General features: G+C 32.9%; 1 protein-coding gene across 1 annotated transcript in view; it reads left to right on the top strand.

Moving 5' to 3' along the window:
* Positions 1–2,324, top strand: part of LOC129230317 (uncharacterized) — a 71,632-nt gene extending 69,308 nt beyond the window's left edge. Inside the window, exon 17 of the mRNA XM_054864716.1 lies at positions 2,242–2,324. Coding sequence (XP_054720691.1) covers positions 2,242–2,324 — 83 coding nt within the window. The remainder of the gene's footprint in view (positions 1–2,241) is intronic.
* Positions 2,325–18,292: the final 15,968 nt, after the last annotated feature.

Consider the following 18,292-nt stretch of genomic DNA (forward strand, 5'->3'; position numbering starts at 1 on the left):
GGGGGATCTGGACTAAAAAAAAATTCCATGCAAATAATAATTTGTTTTCCAATTGTCATTGAAAAATATAAAAATCCATTGAATACGAGAGGTGCATAAATACTAATTTATTTCTTCATTTGCTTTGAGGGGAGGGGGAAAGGTAATTTACTTTATTTAGTCATATTATTACTAAACAATCAGGCCATTAATTTTTAAGGGGTGTTAAATGTAATTTCAAGAAATTAAAAGGATGAATTTGTCATTGTACAGCAGTAAAACTATAATGGAAAAGCAGTTCCACGATAGCAATTTTTCTCAAACGTAAGGGGGGGGGGGATCCTGAAAGTACTAGTAACTGCATGATTATGAATTGGTGTTAAGACTTTACTTTTGTTTTAACTTGTCTGGACTAAAATGCAGTAATCCATATGCAGATATTGTTGTCTGCAACTTTTGAATTTCATGATATCTTATTTTCAGAATGTCTATATTTAATATAATAATTGTAATAATTTTTAACTATTTCAAATAAAAAAATAGCTTGAATATTAAATTTATATGTTTGAGTTCAATATTTAACACACTTTATATTTAAATTTTTTAAATAATTGCTGGGAACTCTTGTTTCAAAGACATGGAATAACTTTTCTCTATGATGCTTTCGTTGTTTCTAGGGGGGAGGGGACAGAATCCCTAAAAGACCCATAACTTTTTTCATAGGAAAAGTTAAAGCACATACTCATGATCATTTTTTCTTTAAATCATGATTTTTAAAACTGGCCCTGATGTTAAAAATTTAGAATTTCAACAATGGTTTTTTTGACCAAAAAAAAAAAAATCAAAATGTTTAACTTTCTGATTTTTAAAAAATTCTTTGTATAAACTAAGATTATTATAGTATTTTTTATAAAAATATTCAAAATCTTAACATTTTTTTTTTTTTTTTGAAAATTTTCAAGAAGGTAATATCATTAGTTGTTGAGAAACATTCCCCCCCCCCCATTAACAACAGCTCAGTTAGTGTCTTTGAAAATGACAAAAAAATGCAAAATCGAAAAATTTCAAAAGTCTATAAAATTAAAATACATTGAGATTGAAACAAAAGAAACTAAGGGGTTGCTTTTAACCACAAAATAAGGAAGTATACCAAGTTTCATCAAAATCTAGATGGTAGGTGTTGAAATCCCATTTTTGTGGTTGATTTGACAAATTTTAAACTATTTCAAATAAAATAGAAGCTTAAGTATATTTTTTTTTATATTTGAGTTCCATATTCAACACATTATATTTGAATTTTTGTCATTATTGTTGACAATTCTGTTTTTAAGAATAATGGAAGAGATTGTATGATGTTTTATACTTTTTTTCCAGAATGGGGAGGGGGGGCAGGTCCCCTAATGTTTTTCGTTGGATAAGTTAGAGTACATATTCATGATCATTTTTTTAAAAAATCATGATTTTTAAAGCTGACCCTTTTGTTGAAATTCAGTTTTTTGCTGACATCTTTTTTTGAAAAAAAATTCAAAATTTTCAATTTTCTAATTTTTTAAAAAAATGTTGTGCTAACTAAGATTATTGAAATATTTTTTATCAACATGTTCAAAGTCTTTCTGTTTTGAGCAAAAATTTTCAAAAAGATCATAGCATTAGTTACCAAGAAATAATTTTTTTTCGTAAACAACAACATCTCAGTTTGAGTGTGTAGAAAATGACAAAAAATGTAAAATCGTCAAATTTCAAAAGGCTGTAAAATCAAAACCCATTGATACTGAAAGAGAAAAAATTAGGGGGTTGCTTGTAACCATAAAGGGATGAAGTATACCAAGTTTGATCAAATTCCGAGACGGTGGGTGTTAAAATCCCATTTTTGTGGTTGATTTGACCTGGAACGACCCTAAGGACATTTAATATCCTCTACCTGGGAAAATGTAACACAGCTAATTTTAAAAGCATTCTATTTTGTCATATTGTGTATGGAATTAGTTTTACGTATTACAGTTGTTGTAAAATATATATTTTTTACTGTGTGCATCTTCTTCAATTAAAATTATTTTATAGTATTTAATGAAAATTTAGTCAACTCACCTGTAATGTTTCCCTGCTTATATTTTTTTCCTTGTAGTTCTATGAATAATGGCAAATCGGGGATATACTATATATTATAAACTGTACTGTATATTCATTCATATTGATGTGTCATCCATTGATTCTGTGTATTCATGAAGCTCATTTTCGAATTTCCTTACCTTGTCTTTACAGGGAGCACGAAGCAGAAGGAACGTCGCTCGACGCCACCAGACAGTTCGAAAGAATCTCCCTCCGAGCAGTGGACCCAGGTGTAGCTTTCTCAAGAATCATTGCTCAACTATAGTTCGTGGTCAGTCAAGTCCCAAAGTCAGCATTGCTTCGGTTAATTGCTGGAAATTGCTACACAGTGCTGGCCCACTTCCTAAGAGAGGCTTTTTCTGTGCAAGACACGGTGCATTCCGTCCACTCTGCCTTTTCTTCGGAAGGCAATATCTTGGTCAGTGGATGAAACAAACCGAAAAAGATTCATTAGTTCCACTGACAGTACCTTTATGTTTCAGATGTTTCAATAATTTTTAATTTTAAATTCTTTGTTTTCTCAATGCATTCCAACTTCCAGTGAATTATTCAAATCCTAAGAACCCTGAAATCTACCTCTTTTATTTACCAATGTCAGCTCATGAATTGACAGACATCCCAGATAAATATTTAATAATTATTGCTCACAATTCCTAGTAGAGAATTTCCAATAGACATCCAGTCTCAAAATGGCAAACAAGATATGTACTTACTTATGCAACTTTAAAATCCATCACTGTCCATCCCAACATAGCTGTTAATCACTCAGAAATGTCCAATGGATCATGCAGTAGTTTGAATTATTGCTTTGTTCCTGATATTGTTCTCTCGTCTCTTGATTTTGTAAATTTTCACTGTCATCTCTGGAGAAAAGGCAGAAAGAGGAACAATGCACCCCGTCTTCTTCACTGTTTAAACATCTTGTAACATGCTTCAGATTCCTCTCGAGATGCCGTTTCAAGAGAGATGAGACAGCTTCATTGTTCTTTCTGCCTATTTGTTTTGTAGATATTGTTTGTTGGCATGTACATAAGTGTTTTGTACATTCTTATGATCCCAGGTGCTAGCATTTTCTCAACATGATTGTAAATAGATTGTAAGTCTTTTGTAAAGCTTTGTAGAGAATCCTGTGGTTTAAAAGCCCAAATTCCGTTTTCGTACATCGTCTTCGGACAAGGAGTCATTTATAAATGCAGTTGCATTCCTTCTATCAAAATCAATCATTATTGTGGCCAAATATATGTTACATTTGATGTGCTGAATTCATAAATTCATGTTTGTATAGCGTTTTTTAGTCGATATCTGTGTGCCAGTTCGTGGCTATGATTTTGCTTTTTCCAGTACTCATCAAAGAAATGAAGTGGAGTGGCTGCATAGTAAGGAGCAGGTTGTCACAAAATTGGAATCAAAAGGTGCAACATTTTGTCGTTGCTGCTGTCCGACTATACACAACTTTGATTGGTAATGTTTAATATCAAAAATCTTGTACATAATGATGTGAAATTATTACAAATTTTTTTGAAATTGTGCCCAATAGTGACTAATGGTAAAATTAGTGGAGTTGAAAAAAAAATGTCATGAAAAAAGTAAAACATTAGCTGCATATCATTAAAAACATGTCCCCTTCCCCCTCCTGTTCTTTTGTATTCTACACTAGTGGTACCTATACGGCTTTGCCCATAGTAGAAAATTAAAAGGTCATTTGGTTCGCTTGTATATTTACAAATAATAGATGGTGAATTTCTCGCTATATTGCTCGCCCATGTTACGGTTCCACGTTATGATAATTTGGTAATTTACTCGCCCATGTTATGATAATTTGTTTGGTAAAATGTTCTTAAAATTGGAATAGAAATAGAACAAAATCCAATTTTTGAAAAATCGCTTTGAGGTGCACACCCCCATGCTACAAACTAGTTTTGTGCCAAATTTCATGAAAATCAGCTGTACGGTCTAGGTGCTATACACATCACAGAGATCCAGACAGACTTTCAGCTTTATTATCAGTTAAGATATTCATGCGTACTACAACTAGATCTTCCTAAATACAAAGTGCTATAAATAAAATTTCAGATTCCTGCTCATAGCATTTTTGATTTATGCTCAATACATACACACCCACATACAGATATCACAACAAGAATCATTATAATGACCACAGGGATTGTTAAAATAGATATTTTGGTTGCCCATTCATTTGTATGCATGTATGTACAGGTACAAATATGCGAACAACTAGTCAAAATTCTGAACTATGTCGATTAAATTGGAAATTTTTTGTCACCATCGGCAAAAATTTGAAGTAAATGGGATCTGTATGAGGTAAATACACACGAATAAACCTCCATAAATAAAACTATATGTGTGTGTAGGCAGTGGCAGCGATTTGGGGGGCAGGGGAGGGGGCAACTCTCTCCCTACTTTTTATAGTAAATTTAGTTATTTTAATTTCCACAAAGCAGAAATGTCAATAATCAAAAGCCAACTGTTAAGGGCAGCTAAATTGCTTCTGGGTAATTAATGTAAGTCTAATCATTTGTTAGTGATTCTTCGGATAAAGTTGCATACAAAATTCATCAAAATCTTAGGAAAAGCATAAGTTAGCTTGTTTTGTTAGGACTTACATCAAACATACTTATCTGCTTCAACCCAGCCCTAACGAAATTTTGTCCTTTTTTCTTTCTTTTTGTTTTTGTTGCCGCTAAAAGTCCCATGGCTTTTAGTTTTCTTTTTCGTTTTTGCACCCCCCCCCCCCTATGAACTCCAACCACCTCCACTTTGTGTAGGTGTTTCAAAAAGTAAGGTAAGAGCCCTGGCGAGTATACCAATTTTTTGAATGGGAATGAAAATCATGCAGAAGATAACGAAGATGATCAGAGCTTTCAATCAGTGCCGGTAGATAGAGTGGGGTGTCCTTTAACAGGACAAATTGTCGGTTTGAAAGAAGGTGATATTTGACAGAAGCATGGTCAACCATAAAAGTTGCCCATTGTTTTGCCATGCTAGATCAATTATGAGAAGCAATTCGCTATTTTTAACTGCACACAACGGGTGTTTTGTTATTGCACGACTGTGCCCAACCACATACAGCTACAGCCATTTACGCACCAGCTAACACTCCATTTGGTGCAGTGTTTTTAGTGGGAGATATTAGGCTTGCCTCTTTACAGCCCCTACCTCGCACCAAGTAATTACTATCTTATGAAACACTCAGAAGGTCAGCATTTCAGAACAAATGATGTGGTTCAACAAGCAGTCTTGACATGGTTTCACAACTTTGACTATGATTTTTCCCGTACCGGTTTTGATGGTTTGGTGTACCACTGGAACAAATTGCTCTATTTATGGTAAATATCTAGAGAAGTGATCTGTACCCTGACCTCCTCACATTGTGAATATTTTTAATTGTTGAATAAATTGTGCTTCATGGGTTTGTTACCTTACTTTTCGGAACCCCCTCTAAGATTTTAGTTTCCATTTTGATGTAGCTAATTTTTATGCAAATAATATTTAATATGACGTGTTTCTTGCTTGAGCAAGTGTAATGAGGCATGGGAGATTTCAAAATACCTAAGTCTTAACGATATCACTATTAGTTCCCATGTTCCAATAAAATTTTTGTTATAATTTTCAACCATGGGGGAGGAGTTAGCTTTGTTCTTTTAGAGTCTCTTTTTTCTAAAATGACTCACTTGGCTGCAGCTTTTCTTCGCATTCTGCTCTATGAATCTTTGATTGCAGTTGATTTGTACAATATCCCCCAATTAGCAGCATTTCTCCAAGAATGAAAGAAGACAAAATATTTGACCAAACATTTGAGAGTTTTTCTTCTAAGCTGTTGTAGACATGCATCTATGTATGCCTTGTATAGATAGATTTTTGTCATTTCATTACTTGAGTGTAAGTCATTTGAATCACATTCATTGGATTCCTAATGTTGACAGGTTAATGTTTTAAGTCAAGAGGAAAACTTTTGATGCATTTGGAAATGTAACTTATTACTTACTGTTATTAGATATTGTTTTTGAGATCTGTTAACGAGTGGAAAATGTATTAGAATTGTTACTGCCTATTTTTGTATTTATTTTGCAACGAACATTATAGTTTAAATGGCAGCTGGACATTTCCCCCTCTTTTCTGAGAGATAAACAACATTTTAGGCTCTTTAATCATCTGTTAAAAACACAGCATAAATCAATTTAAATCCAGAGTTCTCTTTTATCAATTCAAAATGCAGTTTGCTTGAAATTAGTGCACTTATAAATCCAAAACCGTCCCCTCAATTAATTTCTTTAGTTCTCTTTTGGCTCGTGCCTATTTCTTATTTATGCTGTGTTTGCCTTTTTACTACTTAATTCATTTTAATCTTTTTTTCCCCCTTCAAAGTGATTAAGTTTCACGATACGAATCTCATATTTAAAAAAGTGAAAGCATATACGGGTCAATCCAGTAGAAATCACCCAGGCCGCGTTGCTCAACATTTTTGATTTTCCTAATTTTTTTACCGGTTGTTTCTCACTACTAAGTGAGTTCAAAAGTGTTGAAAGAAATTTTTTTAGGCTCATTCTTTTTTTAACGCTCCATTTTTAGTTTGCTTAGTTGCCATTTTTTAACCAAAACAAGGTTTACGTAAATGCATTTAACTCGGTCAATTTTACTGCTATCAAGACAAAACAAAATCCTACATCATCAGAATGATGCCCTAAATATGATTTGCTTGCAAAAAATTATTTAAATGGTGAGAAAGGTGAAGAAAAAAATTAACAATTACAAACTGAAAATTAGCATGAAATAAGAGTTTTAGTGCTGCAAAATTAGTAAAAAGAAGAGAGCCACAGCTCTATTTTTTTTTCTTCTGTAGATATAATATAGGACTACTTGTTGTTGAAATTTTCAGCTTTAGAACTTGGTCCTTTTTTTTTTGCAAAATTTTTCAAAAATGGCACAAGTAGCCAATTTTGACAAATTTTAAAGTCAAATATCTCAAAAGGGACTGAGTGAAAAATTATGACATTGATACAGGTAACACTTTTTCATAACATGAAAATATAATAACAATTTAATGACTGAGACTCAACTGGTACTAGAGTTATAGTGCATTAAAGTTCACCAAATAGTGCATTTTTGCAAAGTTTAAAGTGAAATATTTTAAGAGGGACTGAGTGAAAAATAATGAAATTAATACAAGTAGCCCCTTTTTATGATGTGAACATATGATTACAATTTGGTGACTGAGATTCAACAGATATCAGAGTTGCAGTTCATCAAAGTTGGCCAAATATTGCATTACACATACACAAAGTTAAAAACTAATTCATAGAAAAGCTTCACTTTCCAAACATTTAACAGCAACAAGAATTCCTCTTCTTTAATAAATTAAAATCATGCAATAAAAATATGCACAACAAATAAACAAATGAAATAAGATGGACATGCATTGTAAAGAACTTCAGAATCACAGAACTCCACCGCCAACCCGCTGAGGAAGCGTTTCACCCTTTTTTGACTTTGTTGTCGCTCCGGAAAAGTTGGCAATCAAAGTGGTCCTTAAACTTACAAGTAGGAAACAAGTGGTAATCAATAGACTCGAACTCCGAACTGCAAGGATAGTGGGACATGACAGGCAACAAACCACTCCGTTCTTGATTGCAGTGACGCTTTCTCAATGGGTTGGTGGTGGAATACTGTGATACTCGATACAGAAATCAGGGCACCGTCGACAATAATGCGCAAAAAAAGATAGCAATTATGTATAATAATTGAAAAACGTTTTTCCTTTTACGTTTGGATCAACCCTGGTATGTAGAGATATATTCTTTACAATGCTTTTCCATATTATTTCATTTATTCATTTGCTTGTTATTTGTGCATATTTCAATTGCATGAATTTAATTTATAAAAGAAGAGGAACTCTTGTTGCTGTTAAATGTTTGGAAAGTGGAGCTTTTATATAAATTAATATTTAACTTTGTACATGTGTAATGGAGTATTTGGCCAACTTTGATGCACTGTAATTCTGATACCAGTTGAATCTCAGTCACCAAGTTGTAATCACAGGTTCATATCATAAAAAAAGTGCTACCTGTATTAATTTCCTTGTTTTTTATTCAGTCTCTCTTGAAATATTTCACTTTAAACTTTGCAAAAATGCAATATTTGGCCAACTTTAATGGCCTATAACTCTAGTACCAGTTGAGTTTCCGTCATCAAATTGTTATCATATTTTCATGTTATGAAAAGGTGTTACCTTTATCAGTTTCACAATTTTTCACTCAGTCCCTTTCAAGATATTTGACTTTAAACTTTGCCAAAATTCAATTTTTGCCATTTTTGAAAAATTTTGCAAAAAAAAAAAGGACAAAGTTCTCAAGCTTAAAATTTCTACAACAAGTAGTCCTATATTATATCTACACAAGAAAAAAAATAGAGCTGAGATTCTCCTCCTTTTACGAATTTTGCAGCAATAACACTTGTATTTTGTGCTAATTTTGAGTTAGTAGCTGTTAATTATTTTTCTTCATCTTTCTCACCATTTAAATAATATTTTGCAAGCAAATCATATCTAGGGCATCATTCTGATGATGTAGGATTTTGTTTTGTCTTGATAGCTGTAAAATAAATTGAGTTAGATGCATTTTTGTAAAACTTGTTTTTGGTCCAAAAACGGCAACTAAACTTGAAATGGAAAACTTAAAATGGCACGTTAAAAAAAAGTATGAGCCTAAAGAATTTTCTTTCTGCGCTTTTGAACTCACTTAGTAGTGAGAAATAACTAGTAAAACAAAAATGTCGAGCAATAAATTTTATTCTTTTTGGGTGATTTCAAATGGATTGACCCATACTAAAAAGACTTGTTGAGTGTCTTAATGTTTTAAACAGAATCCATATTTCCATAAACTAGAACTTGAAATGTATTTCACTGGTATAGCAGCCCTTGAAAATTTTTTATATATTTAATTCATCTACAATAACAATTTTTTGGATGTTGTTCAGTTTTACTATCATAGCTGTGCTACTAGACAATACAGTGAGTTGGACAAGATTTTTTTTTCTTCCACAAAGAAGCATTCCTTATGTATGTAAAATTACTTTATTTATGTGTGCATGTTATTATATACATATACTGTGCATGTTTATATACAAGGAAAATGAGAATTTGATTGAGAAAATGGCTGTATTAGCGATGTCTATGGCTATGAGTGCTGCTTGGATATCAATTATTATTGGTTGATGCAATTCTCAATTGAATAAGATCAATATTTCCTGAAAATAATACATTAACAGGTATGCAACCAGAAAAAAAAGTCATGGTTACAAATACTTATGGCTTTACTCAGAGTAATGGCTCTAACTCAATCTTATTCAACTCAAATTGTAAAGTATGAGATTTTTATCCCACTTGAAATATTTTCGACCTTGTGATATTTATTATTTGAAAAGCAGTTCATTAATGTTTAAGCGCAGAAATTGAAAACTCCTTTTGTAAAGATTTTCTGCTTCAGTTACAATGTATTTAGATGCAAAATAGCTGAAGTTTTTAGGAATGAATATTTTTCATACAAAACAAAAGGATCCACAATTTTTATTGATATCATTATAGAAATTTAGGTAAAAGTCATCAAGTCCAAAGTCCTAGCTTTTAAAATATTTTTGGTTTGAGCTTTTGTATCAATATAAAAAATAATAAAAACCATTTTACAGACCCTTAGCACCCATAGTAGGTTTGCTAATTTAACTTTGAAACTGTGTATGACCTCTTACAAATATTCTGGTTGCATTCTTATCATTTAATCAAGCATTGCATTTTTTGAAACAAAATTCATCTTTCTTTCTTTCTTTTTTTTTTAAATGCACCTGTAAGAGAAAAAACATGTCAAAAAAAGGGGGGGGGGTGCTCTTTCTTTATTGTTTGCCACATACACAGGTACTTTGTTTGTAAGTATGGGCTGTTGGTTAGCAAAATGCTCGAGCTTATTGTTTTATGATGGATCTTTTTTATGATGTTGCATTTATATTATATTCTGTGATAATTTTATTCATGAAGTTTCTTTTTTGACTATGTGAGTTTGGTGTACATTTTTCATTTTTGTTCATATGTTTTTACTGAATTTTAATGTGTTTTGTTATTTGGTGTGAAAGAAAAGATTGGTGCAAAATAAAAATGCATCAAATACGTGACTTTGTAAAATGATTTCATATTTGTTCCTGTTATTTGGAGTCTTATATTTCCAAAGTAACCAAACGGTACAAAAAATGTTTTTATTAAATCTTAATAATCTATGCTATATGTTGTCATTCCATTTCTATGTGCAACTGATAAATAGGCCACAAACATTAAGAACACTATAGAACACTGGCGGCAACCATTTCTAGCTTCACTTACCAGGTCAAGTGACTTCTGGATACACAAACAAAATTTTTTTAATGTAATTTAAATTAACCAATACCCCAAAGTAATAAAACCAATCCCAATTTACAGAAGTGCAATATTTAATTAATTACAGTAGAGAGCCAATTATCCGGGAAGTTTGAGACCATCGCTATCCCAAATATCTGAATTTCCCAGTTTTCTGGATCACTAAAAAGCGCTATTGGCCGATTGTTTAGAAAACTTTAATTACAATAGCAATATATATATATATATATATAAATTGAAATATTAAAAACTACTATAATGAGAGAATAATTCAAACACCAAAAAATTTAACTTATTCATAAGACCTAAAACCCTCACACTGTTTGAAAAAAAAAAAACACTTTTTGACGTTTTAAAACGAAAGAAAATGAAGGGAAGGGCAAAAAACAAGTTTTTGAAAGTAAATTGCGATTTTTCTACTATAGTGTATGACAAGATTTGTTTTCATGAACGTATTGCTTTCTTTTTTTTTTTTTGTAAAGATGTTTTATTTGCGATTACGATAGTTATTGATAACTATTGCTTTTACATTAAGTTAATATGAATAGAAATTTGATTTATGAGTTCTTGCAGCCTTATTACAGTCTTGTATTTAATGATTTCCAGATTCCACGGTCAGCTATCCGGAAATTCGCGAATCTGGTTTTCGGCGTTTCCCGCTCTTTCGCTCTAAACGACTATAATTTTATTTAAGGCCATTCACAATAAAATATTGCATTAGAATGTGACAATATTTATTTCTTTAGGTTTCAGTTGGAATAAAACACAAAAATTTTGGACTTACGAGCGTACTTTTTAATTCAAGAAAATATTTCGGGAAATTTTGTCCAGCTTAAAGAATAACCCTTTGAAGTACGTTTTCATTAACTTTTTCCCGAGTTATACTTGAGTAATATGGTATTTATTAAGAAACCGTTCATATTCTTTTAGGTACTTAAAAAAAAAAATGCTTAGTTATTCAAAAATTGCCAAAAACGCATATTTTTGAAAAATGGCAGGAAAATCTGCAAAGCCGGTTTTCTGGTTTCCCAGTTTTATGGTTCCCCCATAAAAGGTTCTGCACTGTACTTTAAAAATTTCGGTTTCATCTATTATTATTTACAGATTTTCGGAAACTATATCTGTGGAAGCACCTCAGTGGTCATATCTGGTAACGGTGATGGCGCTAAGCATGTGCGACTGCATATAGCCTGTGCCTCTAAAGGCAAATGCCCAATTAAAACATTGGTGGGCCCTAAGCCAAACATTTTTTGGGGGGCACTCTGTAGTCAAACCTTATAAACTCGAACATACCCAGACAACCAGGAGTACAGATTTCAGTGGTGCTGCGATGCTCTAGTATTATAAATATCTAAAATATTTGTTGGCGAGTAAAAACTTATCAGTAGAAAAAGAAATAAATAAAGGAGAAAACCTTAATTTTCTTTCTTTTTTCTTAAATAAGACTGGAGCTTAAACAACTTTAGTCATTTGGAAGCCCCTAAAACCAAGGGTTCCCCAACCGCCCATGGCTTACGTGGCCTGTTTGATAATGAGGCCTTATCTAGGGACCTGCGCTGGATTCTAAAAATGTAGGGCTGTCAGCAGTGAGCCCAAAAAACTCCAATTACAGGGCTGTGAAAGGGCTAGCTAGCACCATCACAGTCTGGTAGAATGTGTCCTGCAAATCAGGTGATATATGAGTAGTACCAAATTGTTGCACCTATTTGCATTCACTTTGTTCCTTTTATTTGTATTAATTACTCTATATCCTACTCCATGTGAGTGTGTAAGAGGCCCAAAAGTCAAAACTGTCTGCTTTTTCAGAAGAGATATTTAGAAAATTTCATCTAAATTTTTAAAATTTAATTTTCATTTCAATTGGAGTATGAATATGTATTCTATCTGAGTATGAATAACATTTGAGATACATATGATCATTATTATTTTTCAAATACACATACAATTTTGGGCAGCTAGTATCAAATTATCTCATATTTCATTTCAGTCATTAATGAAGTTACCCTCAAAAAGTAAAAAGTAATGCCAATAAAGGTATGCCTTTTTTTTCTGAGGCTATAGCTGTCTTACATGAGGGATATGTTATATTCAACAAATAAATACATTTGTAACTCAATCATTTTTCTTTTTTCTTTCTTCTTTGATGAAAATGGTAGAAGCAAAAAATAATTTATAAAGAAGTGGCATGTAAGTTGCAATCTAGTTGAAATTGTTTTTCATGCATGCTTCTATTACTTCATGTTATTAAATACAGATTTAGAAACCAATTTTGGAAAAAAAAAAACTATTTGCCAATTTAACGTTGGTAACTTAATCGTGCGGGGCTGACAGTATGCATTGATTTTTGTATCAGTATTAGTTTTCAATGGATATTATCTCTCTAAATATAAGTTAGGGGACCTAGGGACGGTATAAAAAGTTAAATTTGGTATTATTTGACGCATTTTTATTTCTGCTTCAAACTTACAATATCTTAACTCCGCATCTGATTTTGAACATTTTTGCAATGTGAAGTATGTTTCTATAGGACTAACGGTTGCAAAAATAGAGGTCTTGCAGGTTAAAACAGAACACCCTGTATATACTTAATTATTATACTGTTTTGTTGATTACTTAGCTTATTTAAAATGCTTTTTAATCAAAAACATTTTTTCTCCTATTACTTAGATATTGATTTATTATTGCGTTTTAAGACAAAAGTTGTCAGCCAGGTAAAGGTAAATAAAATTTCCCTGCTTAATTGAATATTTCTTGGAACTGACAGTATTCGTTTGAGCAGGGCTGACAGTTATGTCAATATGAATAGTATTTTCTTTTCTAATGTGTTCAGTAATTTTAAAGGAAATGACTCACTAATCATGTTCAACAAAACTACATGCAAAACATAGGCATAAATCAAGAAGTTAGGGATGCACCGGATAGTGATTTTCCCGGATACTGGATATCCGTTGTGAAAACTTCCTTCAGCTGAATAAGATTTTTGTAAGGTGTATATTATTTTTAGTGCAATGCAAAAAAATCTATAGATTTTCATAAAATACTTCAATAAATAGAAGTATTCATGTTACGAGACTTAGCTATGTTGAGAAAAAGTTGTTTGTGGATCATTAACGAAACATTACAATATTTATGGGGGAAAAAGCTTTGAAATGTTCTAAATTCAGCGAGTCTCTGAGCGTGAGTCTTGGAGTCACACGTTTGTTCTGGTGCTGGGAGCTGAGGATGAGTGCCTTATGTTTTATTAACTGAATAATTGCTTGGATACATACTTGGATGCATGGATGAGTATGAGTACCAGGTGTAGAAGTATGAAAACCTGAATTTCCATATAGATTTGTAGACTGTAAGACTCCTTCTGTAGTGTAAAACTCCTTCTGATCTCCCTCTAACTGCTGCCGAAGATTTTCAATACGTTACAACCCAAGCTCCATACACAGGTATATTTTTCTATGACCTTAAATGTCTCAACTTTCTTGCCTCCAATTTACAACTTGTGGACAGAATTGGTATTTTGTTATCGTTTGAAGAAAACTGCTGCAGAATCGGGTCAAAGCTACGAGGAATACGCTCCATAGCAGGATACGGATGAACAATAGTTCCAGCATGGCAGATGTGGTGAATTTGGTGTGGAAAAAGGGATTTGGTCTGTTATGAATTGTTAAAACCTGTCTAAACAATTAACACTAACTGTTACCTATAACTATAGACCAAGTTAAACCATTCACTGCTTGAGTAAGGCCAGAATGCTAAAAGAGGCTGCACAAAGTTATTTTTCTTAACGCTCCATCTCATATGGCAAAACAGATTTGGGACATGTTGGAAGCACTGATTGAAATTCTACCCCATGGGCTCTTTCCGTTACCACTTGTTCCCATTGAGGTTGTCACATATCGTGTGCTGATCAGCAATTTGGTTCATACGAAGATATGTAAAAAATAGTTGGTAGACGGTTTTTTGCAAAAAAAAAAAAAAGGAAAATTCACAGATTGCCCGAAAGATGGAGGAATGTATAAAAAGTGCTAGAGCATATTAGTCAGGGTGCCATTTCGAAAAGCTTGTTCCGAGGTATGAATAAAATGTTTTGACTGTTTTTGACAGCTTATGTTATGTACATTTCAGATCCGATTGATGCCACTTTGCCAGAGTTGAGCATTTTGAGTAATTCAAGATGACATCCAAAATGGCGCCCAAAACATTGAAAATTTTGTTATGAAGCAACATTAACTTTTAATATATTATTATACGGTCGAACCCGCTATAGTGGATCGTCTGCGTACCCAGGGTTATCGTAAAAAATGATTGTGGCTGGGCGGAATATTCTTTGACACCCCCCCCCCCCCCCGTCAAACACTTTTTTATAGAGTTCGATAACATTTAAAGGCCTTCTTTTAAAACCCCGAAAATCGCATTATCAAGGTGTTTAGGGCTTGTAATCGTTTGATAGAAAAGTACCGAACGTTATCGTATCTTGATTTTTAAACATAGATGAACAAGTAATTTTAAATGTATATGTATCTTACAAAAGCAAATCTAATGTTTGAGCATTTAAAAATTATTTTTTATTAAAAAAAAGTAATAATAATGATAGTAATATTTTAGAAACTAAATTACAATGCATCAAAAATTTAGTTTACGGCCTTTTCTCATATTTTAGTGCCTGGGGGGCATCGCCCCGATCGCTCATCTCTTCCGACGGCCATGTGTGCACCCAGCAGTAAGTCCACTAAAACAGATGGTTTATTATAACCAAATTAGTATTTTCTTGCATAGTTTCCGACTGACTACTGCCACCTTCAATATATTTGATAATTCTAACCTTATTCTCAATGGAAACTGTTTTGCATTTTACAGAATTCAAAATTTGTACATATATTGTCTGAAATCGATTCTAAGATAATGAAGAGAGTTACTGTAAAAACGGAGAAATTCATAGACTCTTCTTTCCGATTTTCAAGGGTTGATTTGAGGGAACAAAAAGGTTCTGACAATTTGCCTTTACACAAAGAAGAAAGTAACGGAAGAATCAGTCGTGATGTTGTAGATAGGGAGAAGTTAAGAAGAAAACTGGAATTGTGTATACAGCTTTTAAATCCATCAGAGCATCCTCAAAGATTGGTAAACATTGTATCTGGAAAAATTGTAGCAGCTAAAGCAGTTAATGTGGACAAAGCTTTTGAAATGGCTAAGATAGCAGTACATAATTTTCAAGAAAGTCTCCCAAGTGGATTTCATGTCAGTCAAAAAAAAATTGTACGCATGGATCAGGATCAAGAGAGTGGCAAAATTTCAACCGCGTTACAGATGGACGCTTTTCTTTTTAATTCCAAAATTATTGATCTCCAAGCAAACAGAGATATAAAAATGACGGATGCCTTAAAATACGAACTTTCTTCTGTGCCTCCATCTATGTTTAAAGACGATGGAAACATGAGAGAGGTTGTTGGGATGTCTACTTTAATGAACATTATGAGTGTGTCGCAATCTAATAGAAGTAAGCGACCGACACTAATAATCGTTGACGGTTGTGCTTTACTGTGGGTTGTGCATGATTTCCTGAAAAATTTCCTTCAAAAAAACCACTGACATGTTGAAAGATGCTCATGTCCTCCTGGTATTTGACAGGACTACAGCATCAAGAGTGCAACAAGAGCCAGTCGTGGGAAGAAAGTATTAAGAAAGTTTATGCTAACTGGAACGACACCACTTTCCCCACAAGATATAACGCTGTCCAATTACGACTCCAAACTCCAATTGATATACAGCATTTATGTAACTTCATTTCTACAAATGTTTGTAATGTCCCATTTGAGAACCGTTTGGTTGTTACTGGACAAAATACTAAGCCATTTCAAGTACATAGGGGCAACCTCAGTCAGAGAACTGATTTAAAAACAAAACACGAAGAAGCAGACATTATAATGATCCAGCAGCTAGGATCTGAAACCAAAATGAAAGAAAATTAAACGGCTCATGTTATATGTGACGACACTTATGTATTCGTGTTACTGTTTTACTTCAACCATCGACTAGATATGAGAAATGAAGTCTGTTTGGGTATCGTTAAAACCAGGAAGGGCATCAGTAGACATCAAAGAAACAGTTTCAAAATACAAGGATATAATTTAAAGTTTACCGGCTGTTCATGCCCTGTCTGGCTGTGATTCTGTTGCTCTATTCTATGGGATAGGAAAGAAAATAGTTCTGTAGTGTCTTCAAGCTGGTAAACAGTTACGAAAATCGGGCCATAAAGCGAGTTGTATGACAGAGGTAATTAAAGAATGCACAGCATTTATTGCTTTTGTTATGGTGTTGAAGGTGCTACTGATATGACAGAAGTAAGAGTTTCTCTTTTGGCAAAAAAAAATTGGTCAAGCACACTTACGAGCTCCCTCATTTCCTTCATTACCACCCACTAGGGACTGCTTTGCCGAAAATGTAAAACGGGCTCACTTTCAAACTATTTTGTGGTTATCTGCAAACAGTTCATTATTTCTTCACAAAGATCCAACATCATTTGGTTGGCAAAAAGATGAAATCAACAAAGAGTTTTTTCCCATCACCTTTCCACAAAATACTCCAATTGCTCCAGACTACATTATAGCAATGACGAAGTGTTCATGCCGATCTGAACAATCCTTCATAACTATGAGATGTAGCTGTAGGGCAAATAATATTTCATGTAGTATAATGTGTCAATGCTTACATGAAGGGGAAAGATGCTGCAATCCAAATACCAATATAGCTCGTACTGTAAATGAAAGTAACTCTGATGAAAAATTTTAGCTTGACTTGTACTTTACAACTAGGTAACAATATCATATATATCTTTTTTATATCAACTTCAGTACTATCTATTAAACTGCAACTTTAGAAACTAATCCTTAATGTTAACATTTGAAACATAGCTTCTTGATTTCTTATTCAAAGCATTACAATATACTTTTGTCAACTTGATTCAATAAAGCTTTAAGTCAACACGCTTACATGCATTTTTCACTAATAATGACGTTGTATTCTGATTCCTCAACCTAAAAAACATATAAAAAGATGTATCACATGATCAAATCGCTCCAAAACTAAATTTTCACCTTTTTGAGCGCCATCTTGGATCCATCTTGAATTATTCAAATTGCTCAAATCTGGCAGAGTGGCATCAACCGGATATAAAATCTACACAACATAAGCATTCAAAAACAGTGAAAAAATTTTATTCATACCTCAAAACTAGGTTACCCTATTTTTGAACATTTGGCGCCCAGACTATATTTTGAATAAAACATTTTTTATAATTATCAAACAGATGTGTAATTTTTACAAAACGATTACAGTTTCATACTTATACATGTGGTAGAGACTTTCCAAATTAAGTCTAGTGAGGATGCCATGTTATTCCATTGCTCTCAAATGCCGTACATTCGGAACCAACTTTTAATTGATTGTGAGCAGTAAGAAAAATTATATTGCCATTAAATGACCAGCATCATGTTACTTATATAATTGATTTTAAAAAATATTAATGTTACTTGTGTGAAATGGCCTAGCATCTTTGAATGTGACAATGAAGGACATTTTGTCAGGCTAGTATAGTTCTAATTTAGTAATTCTGTATCTAGAGTTCTGCATCATATTTAGACTGAGTCAAAGTACTAAAATGCCTTTTAACTTCAACTATCATTTTCGTAAAGAAGCACATGTCGGCTCTGGGTATGTAATAGAGGGATGAGAAATTTTAAGTGGATTAAATGTAAGTATATTCATGCTAATTCCTCTGTAATGAATTCAACTGAT

Source organism: Uloborus diversus, chromosome 9 (genome assembly GCF_026930045.1).
Source record: "Uloborus diversus isolate 005 chromosome 9, Udiv.v.3.1, whole genome shotgun sequence".
Lineage (NCBI taxonomy): Eukaryota > Metazoa > Arthropoda > Arachnida > Araneae > Uloboridae > Uloborus > Uloborus diversus.